The sequence below is a fragment of the Acanthochromis polyacanthus genome, chromosome 2 (assembly GCF_021347895.1).
Source record: "Acanthochromis polyacanthus isolate Apoly-LR-REF ecotype Palm Island chromosome 2, KAUST_Apoly_ChrSc, whole genome shotgun sequence".
Taxonomy (NCBI): Eukaryota; Metazoa; Chordata; class Actinopteri; family Pomacentridae; genus Acanthochromis; species Acanthochromis polyacanthus.
The window spans coordinates 40,541,879-40,560,679 of record NC_067114.1 but is presented as its reverse complement, the minus strand read 5'-3'; the positions used below and the strand labels follow the sequence as shown (position 1 = coordinate 40,560,679).

Below are 18,801 nucleotides of genomic sequence, written 5' to 3'. Positions count from 1 at the left end.
TACTTGTGAAGTGCCTTAAAATTGGTCCAGTATTTGAATAAATTTGCTTACTTAACTACATGAAAGACAAGTAACATGTTAAAAAAAAAACATTTATTCACATTATACATCTTTACAGTTATTTTGTGGCACAAACAGACCAAATGTGAACATTTCTGTATCTGGTGCTGCAGGGAATGAATGACAAGAGGCGACAGGAATGCATCTGGTTTCTGTCCATGACAATGTGCTGACAGGTTTCATACATGGTTGTCCAGCAAAGACTCTATCAGTCTTGAGCTGTTTGTGATGGCAGTTGTAACCACAATGAATTTATAACCTGGAACAAGAAAACAGAATTGCTTGTTACAATATTTTACCTCTTCATTTCAGTTCATTTGACTCAGCAGATTTGTCAGTAATGTACAATTCTGAGGCTTTCTGTGGGGTGTCTCTAATTCTGAAGTACAAGATAGATAGCTAGGTAGATAGATAGTTTATTAATCCCGAAGGATTGTGTAATTGCCAAGTAGTTTCAATAGAGGAACTATTTTAAAGTCCATCCATCCATTCTCTATACACCACTTTATCCTCACTAGGGTCACGGGGGGTGCTGGAGTCTATCACAGTTGACTCGGGCGAAGGCAGGGGACACCCTGGACAGGTCACCAGTCTGTCACAGGGCTACATATACAGACACACAATCACATTCACACCTACGGGCAATTTAGAGTAACCAATTAACCTCAGCATATTTTTGGACTGTGGGAGGAAGCTGGAGTACCCGGAGAAAACCCACGCATGCACAGGGAGAACATGCAAACTCCATGCAGAAAGATCCCAGACCAGGATTTGAACCAGGGATCTTCTTGCTGCAAAGGCAAAAGTGCTAACCACTACAGTGCAGCCCCTATTTTAAAGTAATTATAGGAAAAATGTATTCAACTGTAGATAATTGGTCATGCAATTGTAAACTGTAAAATTTGATAGCAAGAAAGCATAAAGTTCACCACATATGGAAAATTAAAAAAAAATTCTGAATAAATATTTACTTGGGTTGGAATATAGCTTTTCTCTCAAGAAAATACTGCACTTTTCCAGGACTCTTCTTTGAACATTTTAAGAAACAGTGACTCATAAAAGAAATAGTGAACATTTGACACACAAAAATAGTTTATAATATATAATATTCAGCTTTAAATTAACGTTGTGAGGAAGCATATGTAAAGTGAAACAAAATGAACGCAATGTGAGGTAGTTTTTATTTTCTAGACAAAAGTGTATTTAATAAATAGAAACTGGTGCAAGTATAAATATTAATCATGTACGAGGTGTGATGGAAAAATTTGTGGTTCACGTGCAAACAAGCACCTCAAAGCTCGCAAAGTCAAAAAACTGAAACTAAACCACAGCAACACCAACAAAGTGGCCTTGAAAGTCCTCTGCTCTATGAGTCATCATATTTATGCTGACAATCCCTTGGTGCCCAAGGCCCCCCAACAATTCAAAATGCCCCAGCAAGTCCAGGTCCCAAAGGTGTCACAGCAACCCAAGGTCCCAAAGGTGCCCAAGGTCCCCCAGCAGTCCAAAGCCCCTCAGCATCCCAAGGTCCCCCAGCAACACTAGGTGCCCAAATACTGGCTCCACCGACCCCAGGTACCCAAGTACCAGCTCCAGTGTACAAAGGTGGTACACTATCCATTCTAGAAGCCAGGCTACCAGTCCTAAGTGCTACGCCAGAAGCCTCATTAGACCAGTCACTAACATAGCAGCTTGAAACCAAACAATCATTTGGACCGTGTTTACCTTTCTCTCTGCCGAGGAAACGAAGAGCAGCGATCTCAGAGAAGGTGCATCCACCGAGGAACATGACCAGGATGATCCGCTGAGCATCATTTTTTGCTCCGTTGCTGCCTGATGAGACAAAAAAAAAAAGAAAGAACATTTTCTGCTTTAACAACAACCTCAACTTCCTGTAATTATGCATCAGACATTGTGGTGATCTGACCTGTAACGGCAAATTCGTTTCCATTTAGCAGCCTGGTGACCTCTTCAAGCCCCGTCCAGCCATCTCGCTCCAACACCTGCACAAAAGGCAAAGCCAATAAAGTTTATTTGTATAACAATTCATACACAAGGCAGTTTAAGGGGCTTTACAATGGCAAAAAAACACATTCAGAACAATTATTTAAAGGTAGACATACATTAAAATCATAGAAATAAAGCATAAAAGTAGACGTTAAGATCATAAAATTGCATTCAAAGACAAGAAAACAGATTGAGCATCAAAGAGAAAGCTGCAGGAACAGTATGGTTTTCAGGCCTGATTTAAAAGAGCCGACAGTTTGAGCAGAACCTCAGGCGTTCAGGAGGTTTGTTCCACAGGTGAGGAGCATCATAGCTAAATGCTGCTTCACTAGTCCTGGTTCCGGGAACACACAGTAAACTTGTCTCTGATGACCTGAGGGCTCTGGATGCTTCATATGGAGATAAGTCCAGGATGGATTTTAGTCCAAGATCATACAGAGCTTTGTACACCAGGAGTAAGACTTTGAACTGACTAACAGGAAGCCAGTGTACTGATCTGAGAGCTGGTGTAATGTGGTCCAGTTTCCTGGTGTAAGTTAGGACTCTGGCAGCAGCGTTCTGGATGAGCAGCAGGTGCTTGATCAATTTCTTGTTAATCCAAAACACCATGAACACCATGTAAAAAGTCTGATTGTTGTACTAACAGTCACACAAGTCCAGCTGATTTACTCACCTGCTCGATGAGTTTGCAGCTCAGAGGGACGTAGGCACCGCTGAAGATGTAGGCCATGTCTCGAGGGACTCGCAGGTCATATTCTTCATCTGACTTTGGCACCTTTACACAAAATATATTAAAAGGTTAAATGACATACAGACAAATTATACTTCTGTAGCTTTCTTTTACATGACTTTGGAGATAAACGGTTAATTCTCCTGTTAGGTTTGTTTCTAAGGGACAGCAATGATGGCAGTTTGACCTGTTTGGTCTGCAGGTTTAATTATCCAAAAAAGTCAGAAACCAAAAAAATCCCCAAAACCATTGTTGAAATCTCATTACTAACTCCATTACAAACTATTTCTATCAATGTTTAGTACAGTGGTCTACTTCACCTCTCACAGATCATGGTTCAATGAGGATAAAACACTTGTTTTCCATATAAAACATGCATAAAACTTTTTTTAAGGTACACTGAGAAGACCTACATGTAAAATGCAATAGTTTTACATGACTTTGATTTTTTAAAAATTTAATTTTACTTCCATTTAATGGAGTTGATAAATTAACACAAGACACCTCTTCTGTTCAGGGTGGGTTTGCAAATATGTGAAATGAAGCATTTTCATTTTCTACACTGATTACACGTATTAAGCCAAGTAGAAGAAGAGTACAAAGGCAGAGCAGAGGACCAAATGGTGGGACACAGAGGACTGCCAGGCAGGAGGCCTAGAGGAAAACCAAAGAGGAGGTTTATGGATGTGGTTAAAGAGGACATGAAGGTAGTTGGTGTGAGAGAAGAGGATGCAAAAGACAGGGTTAGATGGAGGCAATTGATTTGCTGTGGTGACCTCTGAAGGGAAAAGCCGAAAGGAAAAGAAGATTTATTTAATAAAAAATAGTTTAACTATTTAAAAAAATACTTTAAAATGGGTCAATTTGACCCACAACATAACAGGAGGGTTAAGAAAATCATCATTCACCAGGTTGAGCTTTCGGCTTAAAGCTCTGAAATTGCTCTTCTTTGCCAGAGATGAAAAAGCGTCTGTCAGTTTTCCTGGAAAAAAAAAAAAAAAAAATTGGATCAGGACGGGAAATGCAAAATTGTAAAGCTTCTAACACACCAAAATCACTAATTTGGCTCTTACAGATGAGACACAGAGGCGAAAGCGATTAAAAGTAAAACCTGTTTTACCTGCGGTCTTGTCGTTGACCAGTTTGCCCACTCTGCTCTCCATAACAGTGAGCGTCTCTCCTGGTTGCTGCTCAACCAGCAGCCCCAGCTGCCTCAGGTTGGAAAATGTGAGCAGATGATCCACTCCATAGCTCTGAGGAGGCCAGGCAGAGAAAACGTTACACATTAGACCAGTGGATCTTTTTCAGAATGACAGCATGTTTAAGGCCCATACATACTATTAGAATTCTAGGCTTTTCTCTCCGTCAAGAGAGATCACAAAGGATCGAATTCTAGTAAAATGTATTTATAAAACACATTTAAAAATGACAAGAGCTGATCCAAAGTGCTGTACAGTGAAATAGGAAACCATAAATCAGAAGAAAACAACAGCAGAAAGACAAAATGTGACTAAAGGAAGACAACCAAAAAGCAACAATAAAGAGTTGCAACACAGACAGACTTGTACATACAGTTTTTGTACAAGATTTTTAAATTTTATATTTCTTACTGAACTTTTAAAAAAATCTCCAGTTTAGTGAATGTACTGACAAGAATGCTGATTAATTTAGTTGTAAACTCTGCAAGGACAATAAAGGAATTCTATTGCACTTGATGTCTGTACTCATCCTTTTGAATCTGTATGTTGCCTGTATGTCGTGTATGTGCGATTAATATGTATATTTTTTAATTACAGCATGTTGTCTGTGCAGCTAAAGAGTCACTAAAGACCAGAAACTAACTGCTTGTGTATGTTAGCATTCTGAAAATATGAAAGAAATGAAAGGCATAACTGCACAAACCACTCTTTGCTCTTACCATCTACCTTTAGCATGAATACTGGGATTATTTGTCTAACAAATTTAAAAAAAACAAAACAGCACATTTCACGAAACAAAAACAGAAAACTCAATTTTAAATAAAACACAGAAAGAAACTTTCAATATTAGGTCTAATTCTACCAAGACAAGTATAAGTTATACTCCTGATATGAAAAAGTCGAATGCCGGTCTACTTGGAGATGTCATAACTATTTGTTCAAAACCACAGAAAGGAAAACTAAAAAAAACAAAAAAAAAAACAACATTTCTCTGCTCACCTGAAGATACTGTACTTTTAGTGAGCGGAAATCTTTTGGCAGGAGTCCTGTGAGAAAATACCACCACACTATTGTTAGTACAGCAAGAGAATAATTAGATTTTCTTCAAAACAACAAAAGACAACTCACCGTTTTCTGTGATGGACAGAAGACAAAGCAGCCTCAGACTTTCAATCATGGAAACCTGAAGAAAAAAAAAAAAAAAAAACAGGAGATAAATCTGAATCTCTGAAACATGTTTGTGGATTTGACTTGACTCTGTCTATGTACAATACCGTTCAAAAGTTTGGGGTCACTTACAAATGTCCTTATTTTTGAAAGAATAGCCAATTTTTTTTTCAATGAAGATAGCATTAAATTAATCAGAAATCCAGTCTAGACATTGTTAATGTGGTAAATGACTATTCTAGCTGGAAACGGCAGATTTTTAATGGAATATCTCCATAGGGGTACAGAGGAACATTTCCAGCAACCATCACTCCTGTGTTCTAATGCTACATTGTGTTAGCTAATGGTGTTGAAAGGCTCATTGATGATTAGAAAACCTTTGTGCAGTTATGTTAGCACATGAATAAAAGTGAGAGTTTTCATGGAAAACATAAAATTCCCTGAATGACCCCAAACTTTTGAACGGTAGTGTATGAAATAGTTTTTGGACTTGAATCTGTTTAACTCACCTGTCTGCTGATGTGCTCCTCTATGTATGAAATGCATTCACGGATTTCAAATCCTTCAAGCAAAGCTGGAACAAAAGAAACAAGATCAACATCAATAATAATCTGAACAACATTAGACTGCAAGTATAAATCACATAGTTTGGTTTTAGTTTAGTTTTAAAGAAATAGAACAACAAATTCCACAATGTGTAGGAAGAGCTCTTACTCTTTGAGTAAAAACCTGCATTTATATCACAAAAAAACAGTATTTATTCCGTGTACGTAGCAGTTATAAAACTTATTTTATATGATAACCTGCTTCCCTTTAAAAAGCTGATGGTAAACTTGTTAATGTTAATATGCAGAAAACAATATCCAGTTGAAAATAATTTTTAAAAATCTGTGTATAATTTTAATAATTCATTCATTTAATCAATTTACCAAGCAAAAAAATCCAGCATTTAGCGAATCCAGTTTTATCTTTGAATCACACAATATTTTGGGGTGCTGTTTCCATAACAAAAATAATCTGATTGTGCTTTTAAAAATAATCATTGAATTGCTTAACTGATCAGCACAAAACAAACCATCCGCTGTTTTCCTAATCAATTCATTTCTTAAGTCATTTTTAAAGAGAAATTAGGATTTTTCTGCGATTTCAGCTTCTTCGCAGTAAAAGTTTGCTGATTTTTGCTGTTTTCTGTCAGTTTTAATCCATTTTGGTAAAACTAAAACACATTATTTATCAACTGTTGAAATTATAGGAAACTGCATGGATTTCTTTCAGTTATTACCATCAAGCGTTGCCCCTTCTGAGCCAGGAAAAACCCTGATAATACCCTGAGTAAAGAAGGTTATCCAACTGAAATCTGAACATTTTCTTACAGTGTTCCGTCTTCAAAAGCTCCTGAAAATCCTGCTTTGTTTTCTTCTTCATAATCGATTCACTCGCACCGATGTCTGAAAGAGAATGACCTGTAATTACTCACAAATACACCTGAAATATGTCAAAATCATTCAGACAAACTGCAGAAAAACTCACGCAGGCTGAGCAGCCGATGTTCCTGCTTCAACCCTTTGAGCTCCTCTGATACAAACGTCTTCATCTGCTTTATGTCCATCCCTCGACGCTTCTGCAGGATTCATACAGGAAAGAACAAAGTGTGAGCTACGTCTGTCACCTGACGACCTGATGAGCATCAACAGAAACATTTACTCACATCGTAAGCAGTCTGGAGATTCCTGGCTTTCTGACTGAGGAAGCCGAAGACATTGGAGAAATGTTCGTTTCTGATTTCATTGAAAACCTGTGAGACACGCGACAGTTCAGACATTTAACGTAAAATTCTGACAGTGCAACATCTGCAGAAGAACGTTCCAGCAGCTCTACCTTATCCTGAGAGTTCAGCATGACTTTCACACTTTTATCCGAGGCGGTAACGTCGGGACTAAACTCCACACATCCTGCAGAACAGAAGCACCGATGAGACATGAAAAAAGTGAGTGTGCTGGAAAATAACGCAGCATTCTGTTACCGATTCCTCACTAATCATTTATGCTTTGAATTGTTACATTAATGCTATCAACGTCCCTAAATAACATCTTTAAATGTCTCCCTTCATCCAACAAAAAGCCAAAAAACACACTGATTTTCTAATAGAGCAATGTTGACAAAATATAAACAACACACAGCATCTGAGAATTGATCAAATTAAATGTGTTACAAATGTGTTACATGGTGATGTAGATAATTAACGGAGAAAAGCCTGGCCTTCAAACAAGGCATTTCTGGCAGATAAGCAGCAGCGTTTTCTCCCTTTGGCACGGACATGGACTTTGGGTTTGCAGATAGGCACAATAGACCACAATGAAGAAAAGGAAAAGATCCAGAAAGCAAAATATTTAACCCTCCCCACTAAGGAGATATGTTGCCCAGGACCAGGCTGTATCTTTTTAGGACAATCACTTCAGAAAATTACTGCAATTAAAACAGATGCAGCCTTGTTGTGCTTATTTCTGTTGCAGTAAAATTTCTAGAGAGTTTAAAGCCATCTGTGTCAGAGGCTCAATGTTACAAAGCTCATATTTACTCTCTTCTTCCATGTGTCTCCAATCCATAGAGCTAAAAGTTGTTAGTTATGGCCTCACAGTTGTGGAGCTGTTCTTCACTGAATTTGGGGGCACTTTTTAAATGGAAATTCCAAAAATGTACCCTTGAGCATGTGGCGTTAGTGTTTGTATTTTCACTCTTAAAAGTAAACTGGCCTTTTTCATACACTACTGTACAAAAGTTTGGGGTCACCCAGACAATTTCATGTTTTTCATGAAAACTCACACTTTTATTCACGTGCTAACATAACTGCACAAAGGTTTTCTAATTATCAATGAGCCTTTCAACACCATTAGCTAACACAATGTAGCATTGGAACACAGGAGTGATGGTTGCTGGAAATGTTCCTCTGTACCCCTATGAAGATATTCCATTAAAAAAATCAGCCGTTTCCAGCTAGAATAGTCATTTACCACATTAGCAATGTCTAGACTGGATTTCTGATTAATATAATGTTATCTTCAATTCAATGTTATCTTCATCTGCACAGTTCTTGTGCTATTTGAGTCTTCTTGTACTTCACATCATTCCATAAGCCACTTTTTCCATCCTACACTCCTGAACGTATTGTGATTGTTATGATTATCATTATACTGTTGTTTATTGTTGCTCTCCTGTATGCTGCTGTAACATGGGGAATTTCCCCGGACAAGGGGAGTAATAAAGGATTATCTTATCTTGAAAAAAACGGCTATTCTTTCAAAAATAAGGACATTTCTAAGTGACTCCAAACTTTTGAATGGTAGTGTACATAACTGATTTTTAGCTGGATTAGTGTGGACAGATTTTCACCCTGAACAGTTAACTGATACCCACCACATTTGATTCTAAATATATCATCCACGAGCCCTTCATAGACGACTTGTGAGCACAGAGGTGTGACAAAGTCCACATCTGCAGAGAAAACAACAACGTTAGCATGGTAGAAAAGCACAGCACAGCATGTGATCCCCTGAGAGAAGGATGCTTCACAGGCTGCTCACCTCTGTCGATGAGAAAAACGTTCCCTATTTCTGCTTGACGAGCTCTTTGTTCTCCTTGTTCCACCTGCTCCCTCCATGACTCGTACGCCATCTGGTGTCAGACACACAGAACTCAAAAACAGCAGCCAAAATACATCACAGTGAATCTGAAAGTTAAACTCAATGACCAATCTCTGGTGTCATTTGTCAGTCCAGAATTAGGACAGTTTACATCCCACCCATTAAATTTAAAAAAAAATCCATGTACGAAACACTAAAACCTGCAGTTGGCATGTGAATTTACTTGTCCTGAGATCAAATCTAAAAAAGTAGAAAAAAAGAATGTTTGAAAATACTTGTAAATAGACCAAATAAGTCTGGAGTTCCCCCATAAAATCCCATTTTTCTCTTGTCCCACCCCCTGCTGACCAAACTAAATCTCAAATAAAACAGTTAAAATTAAATGTATTATTTTTATTACATCCTTTTTTGTGTATTAATTATTTCATTGATGTCTTTTGTAATTGTGGGAACATTTTTTTAATCAACATAATATTTTAAATAATTATTATGTACGGAACGTTTGTCCCACAACAACCATGTTAGCCTAACCTTTTTAGCTGGTAGAAGAACAACACAGTAAATCACATGATATGCTCTAATTAACATCATCAAACAGTTTCCTAAAGAATGGGTAGAACAAAGCTATGTCCTCTCTTCTATTTTTCATATTTCATAACATTGTCAGCTTTGATTGAATGTCTCACTCTACCTTATATTATCCGGATAAGGCAAATTATTTTTCCTTTTTTCTTTTATTGTTTTCCATCAGTCAGTTTGTCCTCTTGGTCGGCAGTAACAGCTAGCTAAATATCTAGCTTCTAGTCCTGAGAAAAAGCTAACATTAGCATGGACTAAAAACCCTGTTACTGTGATTAGAGTAGGGTTAGCAAACAACAAATAACATGAAAAAAAACATGGACTAAAAATGGCCCTATCAATTTGTAGGCCAAGTCAATGAAGTGTTAGATAGCTTATTACCTATTACTGATGAATATGTAGTATTATACAATATGTAAAATTGTAAATGAGGTTAATTTTTCAAAAAGTTTTGAAGCCCGAAAGTCCTCTAATTCTGGAATGGCCCTTATACTGCACCTTAGAATATCGTCCGATCCCGTAGACCTTTGAAAACGGACCGTAAAGAGAGTGGAGGACGTGCAGAGCGCTGCCGGCAGTCCTCATCCAGCGCTGGTCCCCTGCCTGTAAAAACAAGTTTAATGTGTAAGATTTAGATATTTGCTGGTTCAAATCCCGGGGTGGGCCTGGGATCTTTCTGCATGGAGTTTGCATGTTCTCCCTGTGCATGCGTGGGTTTTCTCCGGGTACTCCGGCTTCCTCCCACAGTCCAAAAATATGCTGAGGTTAATTGTTTACTCTAAATTGTCCGTAGGTGTGAATGTGAATGCGATTGTTTTTCTGTATATGTAGCCCTGTGACAGACTGGTGACCTGTCCAGGGTGTCCCCTGCCTTCACCCAAGTCAGCTGGGATAGACTCCAGCACCCCCCGTGACCCGAGTGAGGATAAAGCGGTGCGTAGAGAATGTATGGATGGATGAAAAGAGTTCCCTCCTCTGGATGCAAGTAACCTTTCAAAAGTGGCAAGAATGAACCAAAATAGTAAAGCTGTGGTCCGGACAGCTACACAATAAGCCAAAACTTCAGATTCAACTCATAATTTTGTGTAGAATCGTCTCCACAAAGGAACCCCTTCAAAAAGGCACATTATTACAATAAGCATCCTGAATATATCTGTTTTAAACAATTAATCAAGTATTAAAACAATCTCTAATTCAGTATTTACCAGAAAGTTGTCTCGAAAGAATTCTGGCAGCTCCAGACTGATGATATCGTCATCCAGTGGAAGGAGATAGAAAGCCCATTCATCAGTGGTCACATCTGCGCAAAAACAAAAACTAATCCAACATTTCCTTCCACTCTTCCGTGATTGTTGCTGCCACAACAAAAAGCAAAGACGCTCACCACCAAACATCCCCTGCTCCTCCAGCACGGCCTCACAAGCGTAGAACTGCAAGACAAAGACGAGTCAGCAGGTAAATATCAGGAACTTGAACCAACACAAATCCAAACACATAAAAGCAGAGCTGAGAAGACCTTCTGAGGGGTAAAGATGATCTTGTATCTTCTAAATTTTCCTGCTGCCTTGTCGGCATTGGCCACATCTGGAATTAAAAAAAAAAAAAGGAACAAAGCGTGAAAGATCTTATTATTTAGTAGGTCTGAGGTGCAACTTTCAAGGAATACAGGAAGTCACTACATGTACTTTAGGTTGCATATTGTGGTCATTTTTTGATACAAGTTTGGCTACCAAAACAATCACAATCTGAGGAACTTAAACATTTTTCTCATCAAAAAGGATTAAAGGCACAAGATTATGACTCTGATGAGACACTAAATTTGCATATTGCTAAATGCTAATTTTTTTTGCAATAAAACAAAACTGCACCTTTCAGAGTGTCCTTTTATTGTGGGCAGTCTAAGGCACACCTGTGCACTAATCATGGTGTCTAATCAGCATCTTGATATGGCACACCTGTGAGGTGGGATGGATTATCTCAGCAAAGGAGAAGTGCTCACTATCACAGATTTAGACAGATTTGTGAACAATATTTAAGAGAAATGGTGATATTGTGTGTGTGGAAAAAGTTTTAGATCTTTGAGTTCATCTCATAAAAAATGGGAGCAGAAAAAAAAGTGTTGCGTTTATATTTTTGTTGAGTGTAGTTGTTGCTACTGAATTTTACATTTTCTCCTGCAGCATACAAAACTGCATTTTCAGTCATGTAATGCCCTGTATTTGTGGTTGTTTTAATTCAAGACCCAAAGAGGGAGACCAAGTTTTGTCCCCGATGCTGTTCTCCTCCTGAACTCGAAGGGGTTATAATAACTTTAAGCTTTGTGTAATATTGCCTCAAGTACAATATTACAATGTCACTGTCAGGCGTAATCTTATTTTTACTTTCACACTGTGCAATGTTACCATTTTGTACATTCTGCTGTTCAATCTGCTGTTTTAAATATACTTGCTGTTTTTAAAAAAATTCATTTATTGCTGTACGTAATCTGCTGTTGTACATCTCTGACACTTATATGGACACCACTGCCTTTACTACGTCCAGGAATCACTCATACTGTTACTGGCTACAGGCCTGCCACTGCACATAATCTGCTGCTTTTGCCCACCCATTTTTTTGTATTTTTTCTTTCTCTCGCTCTTTTTCAATGCACCGCTCTTTGCCCACCTAATTTCCCCTCAGGGATAAATAAAGTTTTTTCTGATTGATTTCTGTTGGATCCAGTGAATCCCAAGGATGCTCCATCAGATCATCTGATATCATCATCTTTAAAAATCATTAAAGATTGTATAATGCTAAGCCTAAAAAAGAGACTTCTCTACTTACCACAAATCCACTTCACAGTTTGTATTCTTGGCCGGATTAGAAAACAGAGTCTGCAAAAGGAGGAGATGCACCACAGTCAGTCTGTCACATCAGGTGCATGCAAGTAAACATCTGCGTTAGTAAAAGATGCAGAACTCACTGAGCCGAAGTACTGACAACAGGTTTGTATTCCACTTTGTAGAGTTTATCGACTTCATGTTGCTGCCAATAAAGGAAGAAGAAAAGTTTGAAAGAGATATTGGAACTGCGTTTTCTCTTAGGACAGTCTTTATCAGATGAGTCAGCTGAATAAAAGCTGATGCGGTTCACCTTTAGCGTGGACACATTAGCAATACGATCCAATGGGCTCATCAGGTCTGCCTCAATGAAGAGGTCTTTCTTCCCTGGAAGCTGTGTAACAAGAGAAGGAAATGGGAGAGTGAAGATGTGGGGCAATCTATGCAGCAGCAAAAGCACACAATATGCTTTCTGTTGTTCACAACACAAACAGGACTCTATGGTTCCATTCTATAAAAGGTTAGGCAATTTTCAATAACAGCTGGGCACTGAAATTTTTTGCAAATACACCATAAGTAAAGAGAAATATTGTGCAACTACAGGGGAAGATTTTCAGCTGCAGATTATTACACATTTGGTGCTCTGGTGTGTGTTTAATGCAGTATGAGGATATATGTGGGACTAATGCTTCACAAATAGAGTTGCATCAATACAGTTTTCTCAGGGTTTACATGTATACCAATTATTAGTAACAAAAGGAGATTGATAACTGATGCTTGGAGCCAAAATATTTTTACAGTAAAAATTAAAATCTAGGTTTTCAAAATTTTTTTAAAAAAAGGAAATACTAGCACAAAACTTGTTGTTAGATTGCCTTTCTTTATTATAGTTTGCATCTGTTTAATTAAAAATATTTTTATTACTACTACTTATTATAATAATAAAACTATTCAATTTAATTTAAAATTTAATTTAATGTAAACAGTCATCTGAAAAAAATGCAAAATAACAGGACAATAGCTGGTCATATTCTCTATACTGCAGATTTTGAACAATGCAAGTTGTTTTATCACCTTGCTACGGACACAAATATGGTTTAGTAGTTCTTTGAAGTGTTTTGTGTCAGAAATGTTTAATATTCAGTGTCAGATGTTTGTTCTTGACTGTTACTGTAGCTGCTGTGACACAGGTGTGTCCTCAATAAAATGTCTATCCATTTAGTGGCATGTGTGCAAGAGAAGCCAGGTGGCAGCCATTCTACACAAACCAATCAGAAATACAGTACTGAGATTTGTTTCTACCTGTTCCAGCAGGTAGATGAGCTGATCTCTGGCCAGAATCTTCAGCATAGAGAAGTCAGGGAGCTCCGGGGAATCTCTCCTGGCGCTGTTAGCCATCCTGGACCACGACAGGGACAGTCACTCATCCACTGTTTGCGTACAAAACGACATCCACTCACAGTTGCGATTTAGGAAATGCGATGACAGAGAAGCTACAACCAACAGAAAACATACAGGAGACGACTCATCTTTATGCTAGGTTAGCTTGTAGGCTAAAAACACGTCTGTCACATTACAGCAACGTACAATATTCATTGTAAAAAGTTGACACTGATGCAGAATAATTCCCACTAATATAATTAACTAAAGAACAGAACATTTTCCATAAATGTCAGTTAAAATATGAGTAAAAACGTGTGTTTAGCTGATATTAGCCGCTACCTGCTTCCGTAGCTACAGAAGCGGAATAGATCCCATGATGAGCTGTTTCCTTCCGGACACAGCGGGGGACGGACCACTACACCTTCAGAAGAGCGTCCAGACGTTGGAGTCCGAACTCTTGTTTTCTGTCACCGAGCTTCATCTGAGTTTACACCATGAATACAGACGCGGCTTTACTGTTGGATACGGTGAATTTTGCGGCGGAGAAACATCGGAACCAGCGACGGAAAGATCCAGAAGAAACTCCGTATATCAACCATCCGATAGGTAGGAAGGAGGGTTTTAATCTGAGGGGATGTTTTCAAATTTGAATTGTAAATGTGGGAAGTTTCACAGAGCTGTGAGTAAAATCGAAACTGGAGTGAATCCATGTAGGGTTTTGAAACAGCTCCTGATGTTTAACTTTCATTATAAAGTAGCTGTGACGCTTTAAACATGTTACAGAAAGGAGATTTTTTAAAAAACCGATGGTGGACATTTAATTCGATAAATTGATCACAGCTTCTCAAAATCAAAGATCCGTATCAGGATTGATGTTTATGTTTGTAGAAACACGTTTTTTTATTCATAGTTATCATTTAAATGGCATTATTTTTGATTAATGGATTGTGAATACTGAAATATTGTTGGAATTTGTGTTTATAATTTAGGGAAACATTGTAAGCCGTTTGAAATTTACTCATAAATTCTCACATAAAAACTTCCATTCAACATGTGTTAGACCACCTAAATTATTTCCTATTTGTATCAATAATTTGAAATAGGTTTGTACATTTTCTGTGCCCATTTTTGTTTGCTGATGACACAAGATTCAAGATTCATTTATTGTCATTTCTAGTGCTTTTGCATACGTAAAAAACAGAATGTCCCAGTACAGTGTGAAAAATAATCAATAGATATAAATAAATAAAAAATACACCTAATGAATATAGGTTCAAACGGCAGGACAGTATAACAGTGTTATAAAATTCATACTTAATCAGAGTATATTGAAGTGGGTATCAACATTATTTTATCACAAACATTCTTCAAAGATTGCTTTTGAAGAGTTGTGAGATTTACCAGATGATGTCGACTGAAAAAGCTTTCAGAAAAAATTAAAGTTAAATTTTGTAATATTAGCAGGAGGCCGCTTCCAAGGTGTCATGGCAGCAGAAGTCTGTCACGTTTCATGCACATGAATTTTGTTGGTTGTTGTAAAAAAAAAAAAAAAATGCTTCACGGTGTTTAGGTCCTTCTTTGGATCCTTCATAAAAGTCATGTATGGAGTGGAGAGAAAAACAGATGGTCTTTTACCTCAGCTTCACTGTATGTTTCAGATTTAATTTTATAGTTTTATTGAGTAGTTTCCAAGCTTTTCAGAAGCCTTTTCTTGGTCTGAGCTCCTCAGGGTGCAGTACCTTATATTTTGTATCGAAGCGCTTAATCAGATACAGACTCCAGGAATTGTTTGACAACCTTCCCATAAAGTTAAAATCTGGGTTTGCTGGTTTTGATCAGACAGTATGATGGTCATAGGATGAAATATAAAATAATACCAGCCTGCTCAGTATTCATATCTGCAGTCTGTGAATACAGGCTGGGTACCCGTTTCTGTCAGATTAAATATCGTTCCTGTGTCAGTTATTTTAAAAACTCATTAGTGCCTTCTCTTATTAACGTCTTTAACAGTGAGGCGATGGTTTGAACCACAGGGGCCAAAATCTGGAGAGGAAGCTGTTGACAGCTGTGCTATTAACTGTCCCCGAGTTGTTGTTTTTTTTTAAAGTTATCAGCATGTTTTTATTGCTGCAATATCATTTGAGTCATGCTATATTATGTTGTGCAAGACGTTATTCAGCTACAGTATGCAGTTAATTTTTACTAAGGGCAGGTCGGTGTGAGTGGATCTGAGTCAGATGTAAAAGCCGTGTCCTGCCTTCACCTTTCCCCTTCTACTATTGTACTCAAAGGAAGGGGTGAGCCTCAGGTTTTCACATCAGTCACGGTCCAATGTTCAGATCTTGGTATAAACGTATTGTGTAGCACGTGAACATATTCTGACGTCATTTTATCAGTGGAGGGGAATATTTGTATGATTGCAGTTGAACAGAGGATCCTGTTATTTACTTCTGTAGCAGAATAAGTAGAAAGTGCTTCCAAAAATGTATTAATTCAAGGCTTTCCTTCACAACACAATACAACAGAACACACAACCCCAAATATGTCCGGCTGCGTGACTACAGATGTGCGCTGGTGTGTGGTTGGTTGTCTGTCGCATGTCTGTGAATGTACACTACCGGTCAAAAGTTTGGACACGTCTTCTTATTCAGTGGTTTTCATTTAATTATTTTCTACATTGTAGATAAATTCTAAAGGCATCAAAACTATATAAGAATACATGTGGAATTATGTTGTAAACAAAAAAGTGTTCATCTTCAGTATTAATCTACAATATAGAAAATAATACAAATAAATAGAAAACATTGAAGTGTATGTATGTTGCATGCAGTAACACAAGCCATGTTTTTCTTCAGGAAATAGGAACATTTAGTGTTTTTTATTGAGTCATATCTGCCCTAACTCTCTCCTCAGTGAGACCTCTTGTTGACTTTCCTCTCTGACACTCACAGCTCTGTCTGTATTTTAAGGAGTTGCCACAATCCTCAGCCTCGAAGCCGGAATCACAGACATCGAGGTCTTGCAGGTATGTTATCAGCTGCCATCAGTTAGTTAGCAGGTCAAGCGCGTCTGTCACTCTATTCCTCATCCTGTGTGTCGTCTCTTTGTGTGCTGTTGTTGCCTGCAGGCCGCTCTGCTTCATGACACAGTGGAGGACACCGACACCACTCATGAAGAGCTCGAAGATAAATTTGGGCCCGTCGTGGCTCGAATCGTTCAGGAGGTGACGGACGATAAAAGTTTACCCAAAGAGGAGCGGAAACGTCTGCAGGTGGAGCACGCGCCCCACTGCAGCTGCCAGGCCAAACTGGTCAAACTGGCTGATAAACTGTACAACCTGAGGGACCTGAACCGCTGCACACCTGTCGGTCAGCACCTGTCTGCTCTGCCACTGCTACTAACTGTAACTGAGTCAGCTGTGGGTGTGGTTAGCTCAGCTATACCGATATCGGCATAACATATTCTGCTTAGCTTCCTTTTTTTATATATAGCCTGTCTTGAGTTCCACCTTACATCAGCATTTGACTTGATGTTTGTAATTATCCTGTTTGTTTTTTTTCCCAAGCAGTGCATGTTCAGTTCATCTTTTCATTCTGTGTTGGGGATTTTGTCAGTTCATTCTGATGTGTTCAGTGGCAAAAATTCAAGTTTTTTTTTTTTTTACTATTAATCATCAACTCAATCCAGAAGTTATAATGGTGGCAATATTCTATTTGTTATTTTCATCGTCTGTTTAAGGCCTGTCTCTCAATATTTCTTCTCTAGTTTAGATGTAATTGTTAAAATAGAGGCTGCACAGTGGCTTGGTGGTTAGCAATTTCACCTTGCTGCTAGAATAGAGTTTGCGTGTTCCCTCTGTGCATGCATGGGTTTTCTCCGGCTTCCTCCCACAGTCCAAAAACACGCTGAGGTTAATTGATTACTCTAAATTGTCCGTAAGTGTGAATGCAAAAGTGATTGTTTGTCTGTATATGTAGCCCTGTAATAGACTAGCGACCTGTCCAGGTGTCCCCTGCCTGTCCCCTGCTGGGATAGACTCCAGCCCCCGCAACCCTAATGAGGATTGAGCGGTGTATAGATGATGGATGAATGGATGGATGTCTAAATAGCTGAAATATATATGAAAAAAGACTAAATCATTTCCAGAAACATCCCTGCACTGGAGATTTTTAGCAAAGATTACCCTTACAGGGAATTATTTCCAGATATATTAGGCTTTAGTTACATCATTGCTTTTTGTTTTTTTTTCAGTGGATCTAGTAGACAATAAGAAAAATTAAAGTTATTGCACATGTCCTTCAAATGACAGTGTAAGACTACATGCAATAAAGCACAAAAATAAAAGTACTAATTTGGGAAACGGGGTCCTTTTTAAATTAGCATTGTAGATGTGATAACCTGATCAGTCACCATGACTGCTTAATGAACTGCTTAGCAGCTAAAAATAATGAAACTTTGTAAGGAAGCTAGTAGCTACAGATGTCAGATAAATGCAGTTGAGTGAAACTGTAATACCTCTAATATGTATGAGGTTCTGTCAGTAAATGATAAATGTAGTCACCCTGCTTTCTCCATCTGTGTGTTTTTCAGGCTGGACACCCGAGCGGGTCTATGAGTATTTTGTTTGGGCCTCTAAGGTGGTGAGAGGCCTGAGAGGAACAAACTACGTTTTGGAGGAAAAGCTTCAAGAGCTGTTCAAACAGCGAGGAGTCGAGCTCTGACAGCACAGAGAACAAACTATTTAAATTAAAAATGCAATACATTTTCAAATCATCAAAATAAATCATATTTCTGATACATTTGTGTGCTGCTTGATTTATTCTTCTACATATACTGGCAATATTGTTAAATTGAGGACATGCTGTAAGTGGTTAGTAATAGTTTTATTATATTTGATCTAAAACCTTGAAGTACACATCGACAGGCAATATCAATTAATCCTTTGATAGAAAATCAAAAAAGTGAGTGAATGTTGTTATTGTCCTTAAGTACTAGAGATACAGTATGAATTCTGGGCAATTTCTTTGTGTATTTTCTCTCCATGCTACTTTATATTGTTTCTCCATCACAATTTGTTTCATAAATTTGCTTTACAAATTGAGATTTTTGTACACAACCCATGTAATGCATATAAAAATCTTTCGTGTTTTTAGAATTACCCAACAGTATACAGAAGTATGAATTCATCTGTAAGTTAATGTACAGAAAATTAATTG

The 18,801-nt window shown here is 38.0% G+C and overlaps 2 protein-coding genes across 4 annotated transcripts; one reads left to right on the top strand and one right to left on the bottom strand.

Annotated features, from left to right (window-relative positions):
- Positions 1-78: 78 nt before the first annotated feature.
- Positions 79-14,065, bottom strand: vps33b (VPS33B late endosome and lysosome associated). 3 transcript variants are annotated; one of them, XM_022194827.2, is made up of 24 exons: positions 13,925-14,065; positions 13,505-13,632; positions 12,516-12,596; positions 12,346-12,407; positions 12,207-12,256; positions 10,900-10,967; positions 10,768-10,813; positions 10,589-10,683; positions 9,882-9,986; positions 8,745-8,835; positions 8,578-8,655; positions 7,042-7,115; positions 6,872-6,958; positions 6,694-6,784; positions 6,537-6,611; positions 5,673-5,737; positions 5,125-5,179; positions 4,996-5,042; positions 3,918-4,050; positions 3,706-3,779; positions 2,741-2,842; positions 1,988-2,063; positions 1,786-1,893; positions 79-319 (listed from the first exon to the last, which is right to left on the bottom strand). In XM_022194827.2, the coding sequence occupies exons 2-24, from the start codon at positions 13,598-13,600 to the stop codon at positions 240-242; spliced, it is 1,839 nt and encodes a 612-aa protein (XP_022050519.1). In that variant the 5' UTR covers positions 13,601-13,632; positions 13,925-14,065; the 3' UTR covers positions 79-239. The 3 variants fall into 3 exon arrangements, with proteins under 3 accessions (XP_022050519.1, XP_022050518.1, XP_022050520.1); XM_022194826.2 differs by having other exon boundaries at positions 13,505-13,695; positions 13,925-14,047; XM_022194828.2 differs by having other exon boundaries at positions 13,505-13,601; positions 13,925-14,027.
- Positions 14,042-18,382, top strand: hddc3 (HD domain containing 3). The gene is made up of 4 exons (XM_022194830.2): positions 14,042-14,191; positions 16,555-16,610; positions 16,713-16,953; positions 18,176-18,382. The coding sequence occupies exons 1-4, from the start codon at positions 14,080-14,082 to the stop codon at positions 18,304-18,306; spliced, it is 540 nt and encodes a 179-aa protein (XP_022050522.1). The 5' UTR covers positions 14,042-14,079; the 3' UTR covers positions 18,307-18,382.
- The last annotated feature ends 419 nt before the right edge of the window (positions 18,383-18,801 follow it).

What these genes read in the sequence shown, in the direction of transcription:
- vps33b (XM_022194827.2), bottom strand. Translation starts at nt 13,600, where the DNA reads ATGGCTAACAGCGCCAGGAGAGATTCCCCGGAGCTCCCTGACTTCTCT. An exon ending in GGAGCAGGGGATGTTTGGTG is followed by an intron (nt 10,684 to 10,767) that starts GTGAGCGTCTTT and finishes GTTTTTGCGCAG; the next exon opens with ATGTGACCACTGATGAATGG. An exon ending in TTTCCTCGGCAGAGAGAAAG is followed by an intron (nt 320 to 1,785) that starts GTAAACACGGTC and finishes TTCTTGTTCCAG; the next exon opens with GTTATAAATTCATTGTGGTT.
- hddc3 (XM_022194830.2), top strand. Translation starts at nt 14,080, where the DNA reads ATGAATACAGACGCGGCTTTACTGTTGGATACGGTGAATTTTGCGGCG. An exon ending in GTATATCAACCATCCGATAG is followed by an intron (nt 14,192 to 16,554) that starts GTAGGAAGGAGG and finishes CTGTATTTTAAG; the next exon opens with GAGTTGCCACAATCCTCAGC. An exon ending in GAACCGCTGCACACCTGTCG is followed by an intron (nt 16,954 to 18,175) that starts GTCAGCACCTGT and finishes TGTGTTTTTCAG; the next exon opens with GCTGGACACCCGAGCGGGTC.